Genomic DNA, 15,214 nt, shown 5'->3' with positions numbered 1-15,214 from the left:
TGAACACTTAACAAAGAAAGCTCATGAGATCAAAGCAGTACTGGTATTGTGATGGTCAGCCTGTTTAAAATAGATTTTTATTCGTATTTGTCTGTGTATATGAGTGTAGTACCTGCCAACGCCGGAAGAGGGCATAAAATTCCTGGGAACTGGAGTTACAGGCGTCTATGAGCCACTGACATGGGTGGCTCCATGGGAAAGGAACCTTGGTCTTCTGGAAGTGCAACAAGTCCTCTTAACCATGCAGCCCATCCAGCCCCACAATGGTTAATCTTGCTTTCCAATTTGAGAGGATTTAGTCACCTAACAGTGGTTCTCAACCTGTGGATCTCAACCTCATTGGGTGAGTCACATATCAGATATCTACCCTACAAGTCATAACAGTAGCAAAAATGCAGTTATGAAGAAGTAACAAAACAATTTTATGATGGGGGAGGTGGACGGTCACCACAACATAGGAAGGTTGAGAATCACTGACCTAGGAGAAATAGTCTGGGCATATCTATGAGGTCATTTCCATAGTTTTAACTAAAAATTATGTACCCTGAATGGGGGAGCCCTGAATGGGGGAGCCACCATCTCACGGGCTCCAGCCCCAGACAAAATACCAAAGGACACCGGTGAAAGCAAAAGGACACCGGTGTTCATCTCTGCACTTCTGCCTGCAGAACCAAAGTGGCCAGCCGCCTCATTCTTCCCAAAGAGAGACTTGTTCTAGCCTGGTCCTCCATGCTGTACTGTACTCTCAAAATGTGAGCCAAGGGTCATGGGAGGGTGGCTCAGTGGTAAGAGCACCTGTTGCTCTCACAGAGGGCTTGTTTCCGTTCCCAGCACCCTCAGGGTGACTCACAACCATCTATCTGAAATTCCAGTTCCAGGATTCCCAGACGTGTGTTGGCAAATACGTCTAACCCTCTTAAAGGAGTGTGAGGGCACCGGGCACACATATACAGTCAAACAAAACACATTTTTAAGAAATTACTAAGTTTAATGGAAAGATTTAGGGAAATGACTCATGTGCAGCATCGTAGCTAATGTACGTTAGTTGTGATGGCATTGTCTTAAATTGCTACACACATACATCCATCTTATTGAAAAAAGGATTTAGTCCCAGGGAGCCCCTAAATCTTTGTCAACTTCCTTGTGCGGCCACACACACTGTCCTTTCAATTGCCTTCCTATTTCAATTGGTTTAGTGAGGACGGATGGCGGGACTTGACTTGGGACCGAGGTTATGACCTTCCCCCAAGTTCGATAACACCGACACCACCCTGGAGTCCGTCTGCGGCTGTAGGTCAGTGATCAAACTAGCTCGTTCTTTCTTTGGGGTTCTACATACACCAAGTCTTGGATCTTCGACTTAGAAAGATGTAAAAGCCTCTTGTCCGAGTTTTGCTTCGTCAGCAGAACTTTATGCAAATCACGCTCTAGACCTCCTGGCATGGGCTGTGGGAAGTCTACGCATCTTCACACGCCTCTCTATAACCGTCCACGCGAGTCCAGACCCAGCGCACACCCTGGCTGCCTCCTTAGCCCTCGCTCCCCCGGGATCGCAAGCGTGGGAGCCCCGGCACAGAGAGACTCCCTACCCCTCCCACGCCCTCTTTCCTTCCTGGCCGGACGGACGCACTTCCGGCGGATGTGGGTGGGCTCGTCCCCGGAAACGGAAGTGAACAGCCTGGCCGGCCGACTATTGCGGGCTCAGAGGCTTTGGCAGAGCGGTTTCCAAGATGGTGAGTGAGCGCGAATGACTGTAGTCGCGGCGGGTGTCCGTGGCGCGGGCACGGCCATGGCTGCGCGATCCCGGCGGGTGTTCGGCGTGGCCATGACCCCGGCTGCGCGCTCTCGGGTAGTGCTGGTTCCCCTAGGACCGCGCGCTTCGGTCCCCGGGGCATTCCAGGCCTGCGCGCCCCTTCCCCTTGTTAGCGGGGACGCGCAGGACACTTCTGAAAGCCGAGCCTTGTGTGGGTGTTGGGATACCGCCACTCTCTCCCTCGGGTGATTGGAACCTACGGCCCCAAGTTCTGGCCATGACCGCAGGTTGCATCAATACAACTCAGCCTCGGTTTACAAACATCTCTCCCTGTGCCGTGTGTTGCGGCGCAGTAACCCTGTTGTTGCTCCAGGCTTGTCTGCATTGGTTAGTGCTTGGACTCCCTCGCTCCCCGCGTTTGGCCTCTCCTCCTTTCCCACTTTCTGTTTCTCTTTGAGCAGAACTCCTGAGTCACCATGGCACCGACCTGATACAAGCACTCCTTGTAGCCAGCCCATCTACTTTTGTGTTGACAGATAACGTTATCCATTGTAAAGGAGTGTGAGGAACACTCAGAAATGAGAATGGTTTTAGTTCTTAGTGGACTTATTTTATCTGACACTGGACTAGAACCTTAAGGAGTCCTGGTATTTTTACAGAAGGACTAGCACAGCACTAGCGTGCACAGAGAAATTTTGCTTTGTCACTTTTCAGTAAAGCAGCCCACAGGCGGAGAATGTAGGGTGGTGATGCCAATTAGCATTGGGAAAGCTATAGTCCTATGGGGTTAGTTCTGGAAGTCACAGAGTAGGTGACAGTCTATGTTAGATTGCAGATTCTCCTCCTCATCCACCGTGGCATCCTGTGAGAAGGAATGGGAACAGTGTAGGCTTTGATTTGTGGACTCAGGGCCCTGAACTTCATTTTTCAGATGTTAATAAGCATAGAAGGTTTTTTTTTTTTTTTTAAGCATTTTTGGTTGGAGAGGTTGTGTTTTTAGAGAATCCTTGCTATGCAGAATTGGGAAGTTGGTGAGGTTCAAGCAATGCTGGTGACAGACACACACACAGCTGCAAGCTACCAAGTAAAATACACAGATGAACTAAATAATATATTTTTAAAAAGCTACTTTCTCACAATAGTTCTAGACTAGTATTAGATACTAGGTTACCCATGGGCTTGCTCTTTTCTGTACTCAAGATGATGGGATGTTAGATATAAGATGACAGTGTAAGTTCCAGAGGTTTACCTTTCTCTCTCTCTCATAGCTTTGGAGTCTATAAACCAGGCTGGCCTTGAACTCACAGAGATCAGCCTGTCTCTGCTTCCTGAGTCCTGGGATTAAAGGCATGTGCCACCACCGTCCAGCTTTTTATGGCATCTCAATTAGCTGCATTTATTTTTACTTATAATAAACAACTGCTCCCTCTTTCTCTGAGTTCCTATGACCTCATTTTCCTAGGTGCCATGTCTTAATTCCATGTCTTTTATTGTTTGTAGATCTGTCCTAAAGGATTGGTATTCCCCAGTGTTCCATCCTCGGCCCTTTTCATTGTGTTAAATCTTGCATTTCTTTGCAGTAAACCTAAGGGAGGTCTCTTTCCAGTGAATGAATCTTATTGCTCTTACCATAGACCTTCCAAAACTTGTCAGTTTACTCAGGTTTTTTTCTTTTTTATATATATATGACAGTCCATCTTTGAATTTTGCCACTTCATTATTAGGTAGTCACTCATTTCAGACTGGTTGTAGTTTGTATATTCATATGTTTTCATAAAATGCTTTCCCTGCTGACACATTCAGAAGTCAGAGTGGGGGAGTCCTTCTCTCCCAAATGTGGTTTTACTCACTGTACCTTGTGTGCTGGCTGCCACAGTACTTAGTCTCTGTCTGTGTAGATCCCAGGCTCCTTGAGGGCACAGCCCTTATCTTGTGTCTTCTTTAACTGCCATGCTGACTTTGTGTTGTAGAATGCCAGAGGCCTTGGGTCACAGCTGAAGGACAGTATTCCAGTGACAGAGCTCTCAGCGAGTGGGCCCTTCGAGAGCCATGACCTTCTCCGGAAAGGGTATGTGGGGAATTGTGGCTGTGCCTTACCTTAATGACATGCTTCTTGTGGGTTTTCTTCAAGGTCCTCTTTTTGAAAGGTGTGTTGGATTTAGGCCGTGGTGAGTTATTCGCTCAAATGGAGTGTGGTCAGGAAGAGGCCCACGTGTTCCTTGCACTGGGATAAGTGTCTCAGCAGAGTAAGAGCAGGGCGTCCTCTTAGTGCTTGCACCTTGTAGGGTGATTGGTCGGACTCTGGGGTTTTCTGGTGAGGGGCTAGCACTGGGGGCTGAACCTAAGATGTCACACCCTGGGAGGCCAGTGCTCTATCACTGAGATAGGTAGCCCAAATTCTTGATTTAGTGGGAGTCTTACTGCTCATAACTCAGAGAGCCATTGACTTCCCTGTGCTACTAACTGCTGGAATAATTAACTTTCCTTTGGGAGACACTAGAATGTAGCAGTTAGGATGATTAACACTTTACCAGGCTTGGATCCCCAGTGCCCATGTGAAAGCAAGGTCAGCCTAGCCAACTGATGATCTCTTGTCCAGTGAGAGACCCTGCCTCAGAATATAAGGTGGAGAGCAACAAAGGAATCATTAATGCCAACTTCTGGCCTACATGTGCACTACCTGTGTGTATGTATGTGCATGCACACACTCACACACAAGTTTCTCTTAAGAAACTATGGAGTACAGCAAGGAAAGTAGCCTTCTATACACAGCAGGACTGAAGCACGTAAGAACTCCCAGAGATCATCAGTATGGAGAGCCTGCATGGGGTCCCAGTGGGAGTGGGAATAGGAGTATGTATACAAACCACTCGTGTCCAGCCATAGACAGAAAACACAAAGACTCATAACTTTGGAGGGGTTTTGTGTGTTTACTTCTTAATGCTTTGTCTGGGCTTTCTCTCTCTTTTCTTACAGGCTTTTTGCTTATATATTATGGTTTCTGTTTTTTATGGGATTTCTGTGTGTGCAAATGTGTCTTGTGTCTGCATGTGCCTTATGCTTTCTCTTTGGCTCTTTTTTTTTTTTTTTCCTGTTTTTTGTCCAATTCTGGTTTATATATTTCTATGTATTATTCTTAGTTACCTGTTTTCTAATGAGAAAGAAAGGGTGTAGATTTGGATGGGCAGGGAGGAGAGGGGGGTGTGGGAGGGTTTAGGGGAGGGGAAATGGTATCAGAATATATTGTATGAAGTAAGTCTATTTTCAACAAAAGACAAGGAAAGGAGGAGAGAGGGGAAGGTGCTTTGTGTGGCCTGGCTTGGGTCCCAGCTCTGCTGTCCTCTGGAAGCATGTCTCGTGACAGGTTGTTTACTTGCTGTCTCAGTGTTGTCATGTATGACAGGACTTGCAGTGCATCTCTTACTGTGAGGGGGAAGGGGTCATCCCTGAGGACACCTAAGTGGTACCTGCTGTTATTGAGCACCAAGTGTTGGCTGCTACTGCTGCTGTCTTCCAGCTCCCGGGCATGCCTGCTTCTGTAATTTCCTTTGTGTTCAGATGTGTTTCCAGTAGTCTGTCCTTGGCATATCGCATTTCTGTTCAGTTGTACGAGATCAGTATGGCTTCCCATAAATACCCCTAAGTTTTATCTAAAGAGTTTACATCTAAATGTGAGTGCTGACTTTTCCTGCAGTGAAATGCCCTTCCAGTGCTAAGTCTGGGAACATACATAATCCCATTTGGATTTGCAGTAAAAGACACAGGACATCTCTTGAATTGGAGGTGTAATTTGATTTGTAGTAAAATTAATAGGAAAGGGCTGGAGAGATGGCTCAGCAATTAAGAGCACTTACTCTTACAGAGGACAGCTCCTAGCACCACATGGAGGCTTGTAACCATCCGTAACTCCATTTCCAGGGAACAGGTACACTCTTCTGGCCTCTGTGGGAACCAGGTATACACAAGGTGCACATACATATACGCAGGCAAACACAGACAAAATAAGTGTCTTTAAAGAAAATTAATAGGCTAGCTGCCAACCAAGGCCTGGTGAGTTTTTGCTTCCATGTGAGATGTAACTTCTTCCCAGTTAGCCAGTACAGCTGCATCCGAAGGACTGTTCTCATGGTCTAGCTCTCCGATGATGCTCTTCACAGACAGTACCCAGCAAATGGCCATTGCAGGTTCTCTAAGGTTCCCTCCCCCCCAGCCCCTGGCTCAGACAGTACTTACATGACAGTGACTGTTGGTGTGCTTCTAGCTGTGGCTCCTTAAGCATGTGGTTTGACACATCTTTAGAAGAGGAACTATACATATTGAAGAGCTTTAGCTGTTCTGTCCTAAGAAAAGTATTCTATCAGAGTGGCAGTGATAACAAACACATGCTTAGTAAATTCTTTTAAAACAATTTCAAATTCTTCATTAGATTTCCATGAGAATCCATGAAAGATATCAAGACAAAAATGAAACTCAGTGGAAATAGTTTAATGGTAAAAATGTGTAAGATATATTGGATTTTCAGTGGCACTGCTATCTATTCTTTTGTTTTGTTTTGTTTTTGAGTCAGGGTTTCTCTGTAGTTTTGGAGGTTGTCCTAGAACTCATTCAGTAGACCAGGCTGGCCTCGAACTCACAGACATCCACCTGTCTCTGTGATGACAACAAGGTTCTCACCTCCAAAAAACTCCGTCACACACTACTGTTGTCTAATGAGTCTTGGGGTGTTGGGGATCGTGCCCCAGGCCTCATGCTTGCTAGTGCTCACCCACTGAACCTAGACCACGCCCCGGTGCTCTACAGTTACATGTACACCTTTGACCTGTGGTAGAGAGTGATGTGTGATCTCCTGGTAAATATTTTGGTTTTCCCCCTTTAGATTTTCTTGTGTGAAAAATGAACTTTTGCCCAGTCACCCTCTTGAATTATCAGAAAAAAATGTGAGTATGTTACCTGTGTCTTCCGTTTTATCCTCTGCTTGAAAAATAAAAGTAGGTGTGGCACTTCTTTTGAGTCACGTTAGAAGACCTTTGGGGTACCATTGTTGTATGCGGTGGGAAGACAGGCAGATCCCTGGTTCTTACTGGCCAGCCTAGCTGAATCTGAATCTGGGCTCTGTGTTCTGTGAAGAGACCATGTCTCAAAAAATATGAGTGGGAACTATTGACTAAGAGACTGGTGTTGACCTCTGGCCGCATTGTGTGGGCTCACATGTACATGAACACAGATGTATACCATACATGCATGCACCACACACACTGATGTACTGCATAAATGTTACAGAATTTATCCAGGAGAAATTAGCAAATACACTGTGCATCAGTCATAGGTATTGACTCAGCCTCAATGATGCCAGTGTTGTGCTTTCAGAACAGTGCTGGTGCATTTGTAACAAGCACTTGGGTTAGAGTTGCTCCCTCTTCTCTAGTTCCAGCTCAACCAGGACAAGATGAACTTCTCCACCCTGAGGAACATCCAGGGTCTGTTTGCTCCCCTGAAGTTACAGATGGAGTTCAAGGCAGTGCAGCAGGTGAGTCTGCTCTGTCCCACGTGGGCTGCCAGTGTTTTCATGGTGGCTGTTACGTCCCTTGTTCCCTTGCAGCCTGCTCTGTAGCAAGTGACCCTGCTTCTGCTTCATAGAGGAAAGGTTGTTGAAGGAGGTGGCTTTATGTTATAGACACGGTGTCTGAAAACGTGGCTGACTACCTTTGTGTTTCTCTGCCTCAGTGGGTTACCGTGGATATACAGCTGGGTGAACCTATTGCTTAAGGAGTAGCAGTGTGCAGACGTCTTTCTGCCTGTGAGAACTGTCCCCTGCCTGTGTTCTGGTATTCCATTGCATCACACTACTTCTGGGAACAACTAGCCATTGTTAACAGTCCTATCTGTAGCAGCAGACACCTTTGTTTTCTCTTCTTGCTTTGGCTCACCAATGGCAGTTACATATATTCAAATCCCACCTTAAAAGTTGTACCAATCCCCAGTTATTAATTAGTTTTAAGATAGGGTCTCACTATGCAGCTCTAACTGGCCTGGAATTTGCTTTGTAGACCTTGCTGGCCTTGGACTCCCAGAGATCTGCGTGCCTATGCCTGCTGTGTGCAGTGGTCAAGGGAATGGGCCCCCACACCTCACCCACATGTCGTCTTTTCTCTCTCGTGGGCGTCTACAGATTCAGCTGCTGAAAGCCCTTTTTTCCTTCATCTGTTTCTTTGCTTCCTCTTCCTCTGTGCCAGTGTCTTCAGTTCCTGGCGTATGGGGGCGTTTGCTTCCGAATAATGTAGACGTTTTCTTACCCCATTTTACTTGAACACTGTAGCATTCGACACACAAAACTCCTTCCTTTTCCCTGTAATTTCAAGCCCTCAAACCTTTGTCCCCTTCCTCTCCGAAACCCATTTGCAGCTGTTGTGTGGTTCCTTTAGTCTGCTCACTGAAACGGGAGTTTGGTTAGCGCCCTTCTCTGCTCTTGCCTCACTGTTTGCTGCCAGTCTCTCTGTTACTCGCATGCTGTTGACTTAGAGTAGTTCTCCTGATCTGGGAACCTAGAGGTTTTTCTGGTTGGAAGGCCCACAGACCCCTCGGGTTTCACATGAGTCACGTAGAAGAACTCGTTATTCCTCACGTCTTTATGGGCGGCAGACATTGGATCATTATCCTTGGTCGCTTCGCTGGGTGCCTTGTCCCCCCCCCCACCCCCAGACGTCTGGTCTTTACTAGAGCTGCCTTTCTGTTGTACTGCAGGGATTCTCGCCCTGGCTTCTCTCAGCCCTCTGCCCTGCACCCAGAGTGCTGTAAAACAGATCTTACTGTATACATTCCTCTGCCCTCCATATAAAACCCAGCTCCTGCTGCATTGGCTTCTTGCTGCCTGCTTTAGGCTTTCATACGTTGGTTTCCTGCTCCCTTTCTCTGGCCTAGCTAAACTTTATAGTCTTGCGCTCAGTGCTGTGAATGCCATTGATTGTATAGGCTTGTGGTTCTGCAAGCTACTTTAAGTACTTTGCAAGAATAAGGCTCTAAAATGGCTTTAAATGAGAATGAGAGTTGGTGTGGGCTGTACCAACTAGTCTAAACACTCAAGAGTAACATTCGGAAGCATATCTGTTGTTGTTTAAGGTTCACTTAGTCTTATTTTAGTTCTACTCTCGTGCATGCGTGCATTTGTGTGTGTGTGTGTGTGTGTGTGTGTGTGTGTGTATGTGTGTATGTGTCTGTATTTGCTTATGTGTCTATGCACTGTGTGTGTGTGTAGTGATCACAGAGCAGATCCCCTGGGACCTCAGTTACGAACTGTTCTTAACCTGCATACAGGTGCCGGGAACCTGGTTTCCCTGGGAGAGCAGCCAGTGCTCTTCCCTGCTGAGCTATCTCTCAGTTCCTTGGTATGAAATGGAAGGACAGTGAGAACAGCACAGCGCTATTCTGAAGATTCCAGGGAAACTGGTTGCCACAGAACCGTTAGCACCCTTTATTTCCTGTCTGCCTTGTAAGTTACATATTGCTAGTAAAGTGGATGGCCTAGGTTTTTAAATACCATTTTGTCGAAGAGCTTTGCTCTGTCTGACCCATTTCCCTGACCCCTTCCTTGTATTTTACAAGCTCCACTTTGGGTTCTCTTCCACGGTTGTCCCTGACTTAACTGCATCCCAGACCCTTTACCCTCTTCTCCATTTATAGGTTCCTGTTTCTATTTCTGTTTCTTCTCTTTCTTCTCTCCTCACCATGCTTCTTCTTTTTTGGTTTTGAACGACAGCTGGAGAAATTTTTTCACATTGTAAAGACCAATGTAAAGCCTGGGGCTCTTGGCAATTGAGAACAGCACCTTCTCTGAGTGGGGAGGGGAGGTCTATACCGCCTCTGCAGGTGGCGAGGGCTTTCAGCTATAGCGTCGTTTGTTGCTGAGCACCTCAGACTCTTGGTAAAGTGTAAAATGATCTGCAGCAGGACTGCAGACTGAGGTTGACTACATTTGAGTGTGGTGAGTGCCGACTGTGACAGTGGTGGCTGGGTGCAGGCTGTGCAGCTCACCCCGTCTGTGTCCACTCTTTGAGACGGGTGACTGGCACAAAGCTGTGTATGGGTCAGTGATAGTCAGAATGTGAATCCAGATGCTTCTGCCTGCACAGCCTGTGCTTTCATTTGGTTACCAGTCTGCACCTGCTTCGGTGCATGGCAGAAGAGGTCACAGTGGCTAAAGTGATACTGACTTAAAAGTCTCGTGAATGAGTTTGGTCTGCATGACCAGTTACCGCTGTGTGAGAAAAGTTTACCTTTTACCTTTGTTCTAAGCAGTGCAGAACTACATGGAAATGAGGTGCCCCCTTGCTCAGTAGAGTGATGTTCACTCGACTGGGATTCCTCAGGAACCTGGTCTCCCAGTGCTGGAGTGAGGCATGGTGTTAGGCTCTGGGAATGTGTTTTTCATCATGTGCAATGAGTCTTTCTCTGTCCTACCAGCCAGCTTCCAAATAACCACACAGATTAATTATGAAAGCTTGGCCTTTGCTTAGCTTGTTTCTGACTAGCTCTTATAACTTAAATTAACCCATTTTTGTTCATCTACGTGCTGCCATGTGGCTTTTGGCTTTTACCTCTCCTCCTGTGTGTCCTGTTTCCCCTGTCCAGCTGGTGACTCCTTTCCTCTTCCTGGAGCTTTCTCTGTCTGGAAGTTCTGCCTATATCTTCTGCCTAGCTATTGGCCATTCAGCTCTTTATTATACCAATCACAGCAATACATCATCACAGTGTACACATATCCCACAACAATCACACAGTATGTGTTGTAGTTTTTCTGAACAGAAGCAATGCCCCAAAACACTGATAGATATGGTGGGTTAGTTAGTGGTAGTAAACAGAGGCAGACATGGTGGATTAGTTAGTGATAGTAAACACAGGAAGACATGGCAGATTAATAAGTTAGTAAAATTTACTGTTCCAGTGCCAACACACTTTAAAACTTGGTCTGCTCCTAAAGTATGATTTATTTTTTTTTCACTGGCTAGATTGCAGTTTTACTTAGTTTTGTACAGTTTTCAAATAATGAGTAGAAGAGCATGGGGTTATGACACACAGTCTGCCTTTCCCTTCGGTTTTTCTAACGCTGCTGCCCTTTTCTCCCCTAGGCTCAGCGTCTTCCATTCCTTCCAAGCTCAAACCTGTCACTGGATATTTTGAGGGGCAGTGATGAGACCATTGGTTTTGAGGATATTCTTAATGGTGAGTGACACTAATACTTACAGAACCCTGTGCTGTTTAAGGTGACAGCAGCCAATGGTTGTTGTCCCTAGGGAAATAAAGACTGGCTGGAGTTGTTTGTATTTATTCACAGCCCTGAGATAAGATTTAATGGTAATAATTCAGGTGGCTTGTTGTTCTGAGATTATGCATTTCGGTCAGTTTAGCATTTGCTTGTTCTTTGTCCTGAGTCAGGCTGGGCACTCCATCAGTGCCGTGTGCGTTTATTGGGAAAGGCTGATATTGGTGCTGTCCTAAGCCGTGTGTGTCTGTGGGACTGGTTTTCAGATAACAGAAGGAGTTGGATAAAGAGGTCTTTTATAACTTAAAACACCCCATCCAGTAATCTGTGTGCTGAGGTGGGAAGTGAGAAGGAAGAGCCTGCCATTGTTCACCAAATTCTCCCAGGAACGGTATTGTGGCTGAGATGTGTGACCTCTGAGTAAGAGCCTTGCACACAGAGAGCATCCTATGCTTCTTCCAGACCCACCCTGTGCACAGCCTCTGCCTGGTCCACCCTAGCAGTGCAGGGGACGTAGAAAACCAGCAAAGCTACACTGTATTTACTTTGCTGATACCTGGTGGTGGACACAGCAGAAGTCTAGTGAGGGGACTTTATGAATGCTGGAAAACCTAGTGTTCCAAAGCACACTCAGACTCCTAGAACTACAGTTTGGTCCATTTATTCTTAGCTTTAGATAGAAGTTACTAAGTTAGCCGGGCATTGGTGGCGCACGCCTTTAATACCAGCACTTGGTAGGTGGATCTCTCTGAGTTCCAGGCCAGCCTGGTCTACAGAGTGAGTTCAAGGATAGCCTCCAAAGCAACAGAGAAACCCTGTCTCTAAAAACAAAAACAAACTCCCCCCCCCAAAAAAAAAGAGGGAAGGCTGTTTGAGGCCAGAGAAACAATAGGTCTGGGGTCTGACACTTAAGGCTTGTAAGGGATTGGAATAGGTGGGCTAGAGCAAGCCGTGGGTTTCTGGATGGTGGAAGAGCCCGGAGCCTTCCCATGGCAGATGTCCAGATGTCAGCACTCTGTTGGTCCCTGAACTGTACTTCTTGCAGTGAAGAGAGGGTCGGATGATGCTCGTGTATTTGCTGTTTTGTTTCAGAAGGGCTCCTCAGTCTTAAATTAGGCATTAGGGATGCTTAATTGTGGGCATCTCTGGCTTTGGGGGCTGCTGCAGGCTTTAGAGAGGCTCAGTGGCCTTGTCTCACCGCACAGAGGAACACTTGAAGCTCTGAGTTGTGATCGTCGCCTCGGGTCACAGCAGTGTTGTGTTCCATGTGTTGAGCACAAAGGCCATTGTCAGCCTGAAGGTTGGTGTGCAATTGGTAGTGTGGCTTAGTGGCACTTGTTTCAAGGTTCACAGTGTGTGGGGCTGGCTCTTAAGAGTGATGGGAACCAGTAGGATACAACATGGAGTAAGGTGAGGTTGAAAAGCCAGCCGGGCCAGATAAAGCAGTACCTGCGGGCCACACACAGACATTGGATGCTTACCCAGAATGCCCTCAAAGCCGGGTAGTCATCTTAGGCAGAGCTCTGATGTGACATAATTTCATGCCTCACAAGATCATGAAATGAGCTTGCGCGCATCTCTTTTGTGTTCATTCTCTGCATCTCTGTAAGGTAGAAGTTAGCTACAGAGTTAGTTCCCCTGTCAAGGGAGCTCGTGTCTGCCATGGTGAGGCTGCTGTGGTGCACTTGGAGTGGCGTTCCTCAGTTGGGAACTGTGTGTGCATAGATGGGGTCTTGTTCATCGGTGAGTGACCTCTCCACACACCACGTTCATTTGCATGCTGCCCAGACTGCAGCTTGGTCTTGGAGTGTTGGCTAACTTGGTTCTGCACGTTTTATGAGCACACCAGGAAAGTTAAAACTGGGCTTTCCAAGGTGCCCTCACCTCCTTACTTGTGGTGAGTGAGCTTAGGTTCCAGCAGAGACTTCTCTTGTCCCCTGGGAGCTCAGGGCACACTTCCTAACTTGGGAGCTGATTCCTTGCTGCTGGGTGCTTCCTGTTTTGGTGAGAGTGATAATAAATTCTTGGTGAGTCAGAGCTGAAAGAGTTACCTAGTAGTGTACTCTGTGGTCAAAACCTAAAACAGCACTTCAGCAGATTCTCTATGTGCCCTCAAGCCTCCTTTGCTCCCACAAGCCACCTGTGCTCCAGCACCCTGAGTTTCTTGTGCACACCACTGATTTGGTGCACTGGGCTGGGTCAGAGTTGAGGAAGGCGAGATTTCCAGGGCTTGATGGGGCTTGTCTTACAAAGTCTCTACCTGAGGTGGCAGGGTTTAACATGCTCTTGCTTTGGAATTCTGGTTTCTGTCTTCGTGTCTGTGATGGTGCAAACAATAGAAAGGATAAAATGCTTTTGCAAAAGCTAGAGAAAGGCTCAGTGGTTAAGAGCACTGGCTGCTTGCTCTTCCAGAGGACCCGAGTTCAATTCCCAGCACCCACATGGCCGCTCACAACTATCTGTAACTCCAGTTCCAGGGAATCTGTCTCACAGACATTCATGCAGGCATAATACCAATGCACATAAAGTAAAAATAAATCATTTAAAAAATCAAAAAAAAAAAAAAAAAATGGCCAGGTGGCGGTGGCACAAGTCTTTAATTCCAGCACTCGGGAGGTAGACATCAACTGATCTTTATGAGTTTGAGACCAGCCTGGTCTACAAGAGCTAGTTCCAGGACAGGACCCAAAACTACAGAGAAACCCTGTCTCGAAAAATCAAAAAAGAAAAAAAAGAAAAAGAAAACAACAAAAAATGTGTTTGCAATGTAAATTGGTCTTAGATGAGAAGCCATCAAACATCAGAACTTCGGGGAAAAAACTTTCTTCTTTTTTAGATTTATTTATTGAAGGGCAGTGGTGGTGTACACCTTTAATCTTAGCACTAGGGAGACAGAGGCAGGAGAAAGTCTGAGTTCAAGGCCAACCTGGTCTATAGAACTAGTTCCAAGACAGCTAGGTTACACAAAGAGATCCTGTCTGGAAAAAAAAAAAAAAAAAAGACATTTTATGTGCATTGCTATTTTGCCTGCATGCATGTCTTGTGTGAGGAGGGTATCAGATCCCTTGTAACTGAAGTCACAGACAGCCGTGAGCTTCCATGTAGGTGTGCTGAGAATTGAACCTGGGTCCTCTGGAAGGGCAGCTAGTACTTTTAACCACTGAGCCATCTCTCCTGAGGTTCATTTTAAAGAACCAAATTGTGATACGATTTATATGCTCTTGGATGTATCTGTTTTTAGGTGGACAGTTCCGTCCTTTATAAATACACGTAGCTGGGTCTCCTCAATCAAGATACAGAATTGTTTTACTGCTCATCCCAAGTTCCCTTGGCCCCTCTGCAGTCATTTCTCTGTCAGACAGGCTGCTTATTGTCACATTGGGTTGGTTTTAGTGGGCACAGGTTCTGATATGATGACCCCTGAACTTACTGTCTGTGTCTGAAGAGTCCTTTATGATGTCTGTTTTTGTTTCTTTTCAGATCCATCACAAAGTGAACTAATGGGCGAGCCACACTTGATGGTGGAGTATAAGCTGGGCTTGCTGTGATGCAGGGTGTTGCTGTGCGGGAACATGGAAGTGCATTGTTGTTGCCTTTGCTACGGTCTGATGTACACAGCATTAAAGAACTAACAAGGACACTTGGAAGTGTTTGGGTCTTTAGTTTTGGATTGTGAGTCAGTTGAAAGCCTGGAGGTGGTTTCTGAGCTCTGAGGTTACAGCAAAGCCCTGGTTCCTGTTTCTCCTAAACGTTACAAACACCACAGCTTTCTCCTCTTCTGTAAACTTAGTTTCAGATAACCATCATTAGGATTTTTGGGGTTTTTTTAAGGTTCTTTTGTTGTTTTGTTTTGAGACAGAGTCTCTCTCTTATCCAGCTCAGGCTGGCCTGGAACTTGATCTGTAGACCAGGCTCGCCTCAAGCTCACAGAGTTCTTCCTCTGCCTCCTGAGTGCTGGGATTAAAGGTGGGAGTCATCACACCTGGCTTGTCATTGGTATTTGAGCTTATAGAATTCCCAGGCGCCTTCTTCATGACAGCATCTGTGATGGGTTTGGCGATAGTACCTAGGGCTGAGTGCAGAGGCCAGGCCGTGCTCTATAGGGTGGCACTTGCATCTTACAGGTATACTAAGTATTCTTTCATGTTGGAAAGTGTAAAGTTTGGAGATTTTGATCTTTTTTTTAATGTGAGAAATTAGTTACA

The 15,214-nt window shown here is 46.3% G+C and overlaps 1 protein-coding gene across 1 annotated transcript; it reads left to right on the top strand.

Moving 5' to 3' along the window:
* Positions 1 to 1,628: 1,628 nt before the first annotated feature.
* Positions 1,629 to 14,656, top strand: Pomp (proteasome maturation protein). The gene is made up of 6 exons (XM_051205261.1): positions 1,629 to 1,733; positions 3,724 to 3,821; positions 6,630 to 6,690; positions 7,179 to 7,280; positions 10,876 to 10,969; positions 14,490 to 14,656. Exons 1-6 carry the CDS (start codon positions 1,731 to 1,733, stop codon positions 14,555 to 14,557), a joined length of 426 nt encoding a protein of 141 aa, XP_051061218.1. The 5' UTR covers positions 1,629 to 1,730; the 3' UTR covers positions 14,558 to 14,656.
* Positions 14,657 to 15,214: the final 558 nt, after the last annotated feature.

This window comes from Phodopus roborovskii, unplaced genomic scaffold (genome assembly GCF_943737965.1).
Source record: "Phodopus roborovskii unplaced genomic scaffold, PHOROB, whole genome shotgun sequence".
In the NCBI taxonomy this organism is placed as follows: Eukaryota; Metazoa; Chordata; class Mammalia; order Rodentia; family Cricetidae; genus Phodopus; species Phodopus roborovskii.
This window is presented reverse-complemented; position numbering and strand designations above follow the sequence as displayed.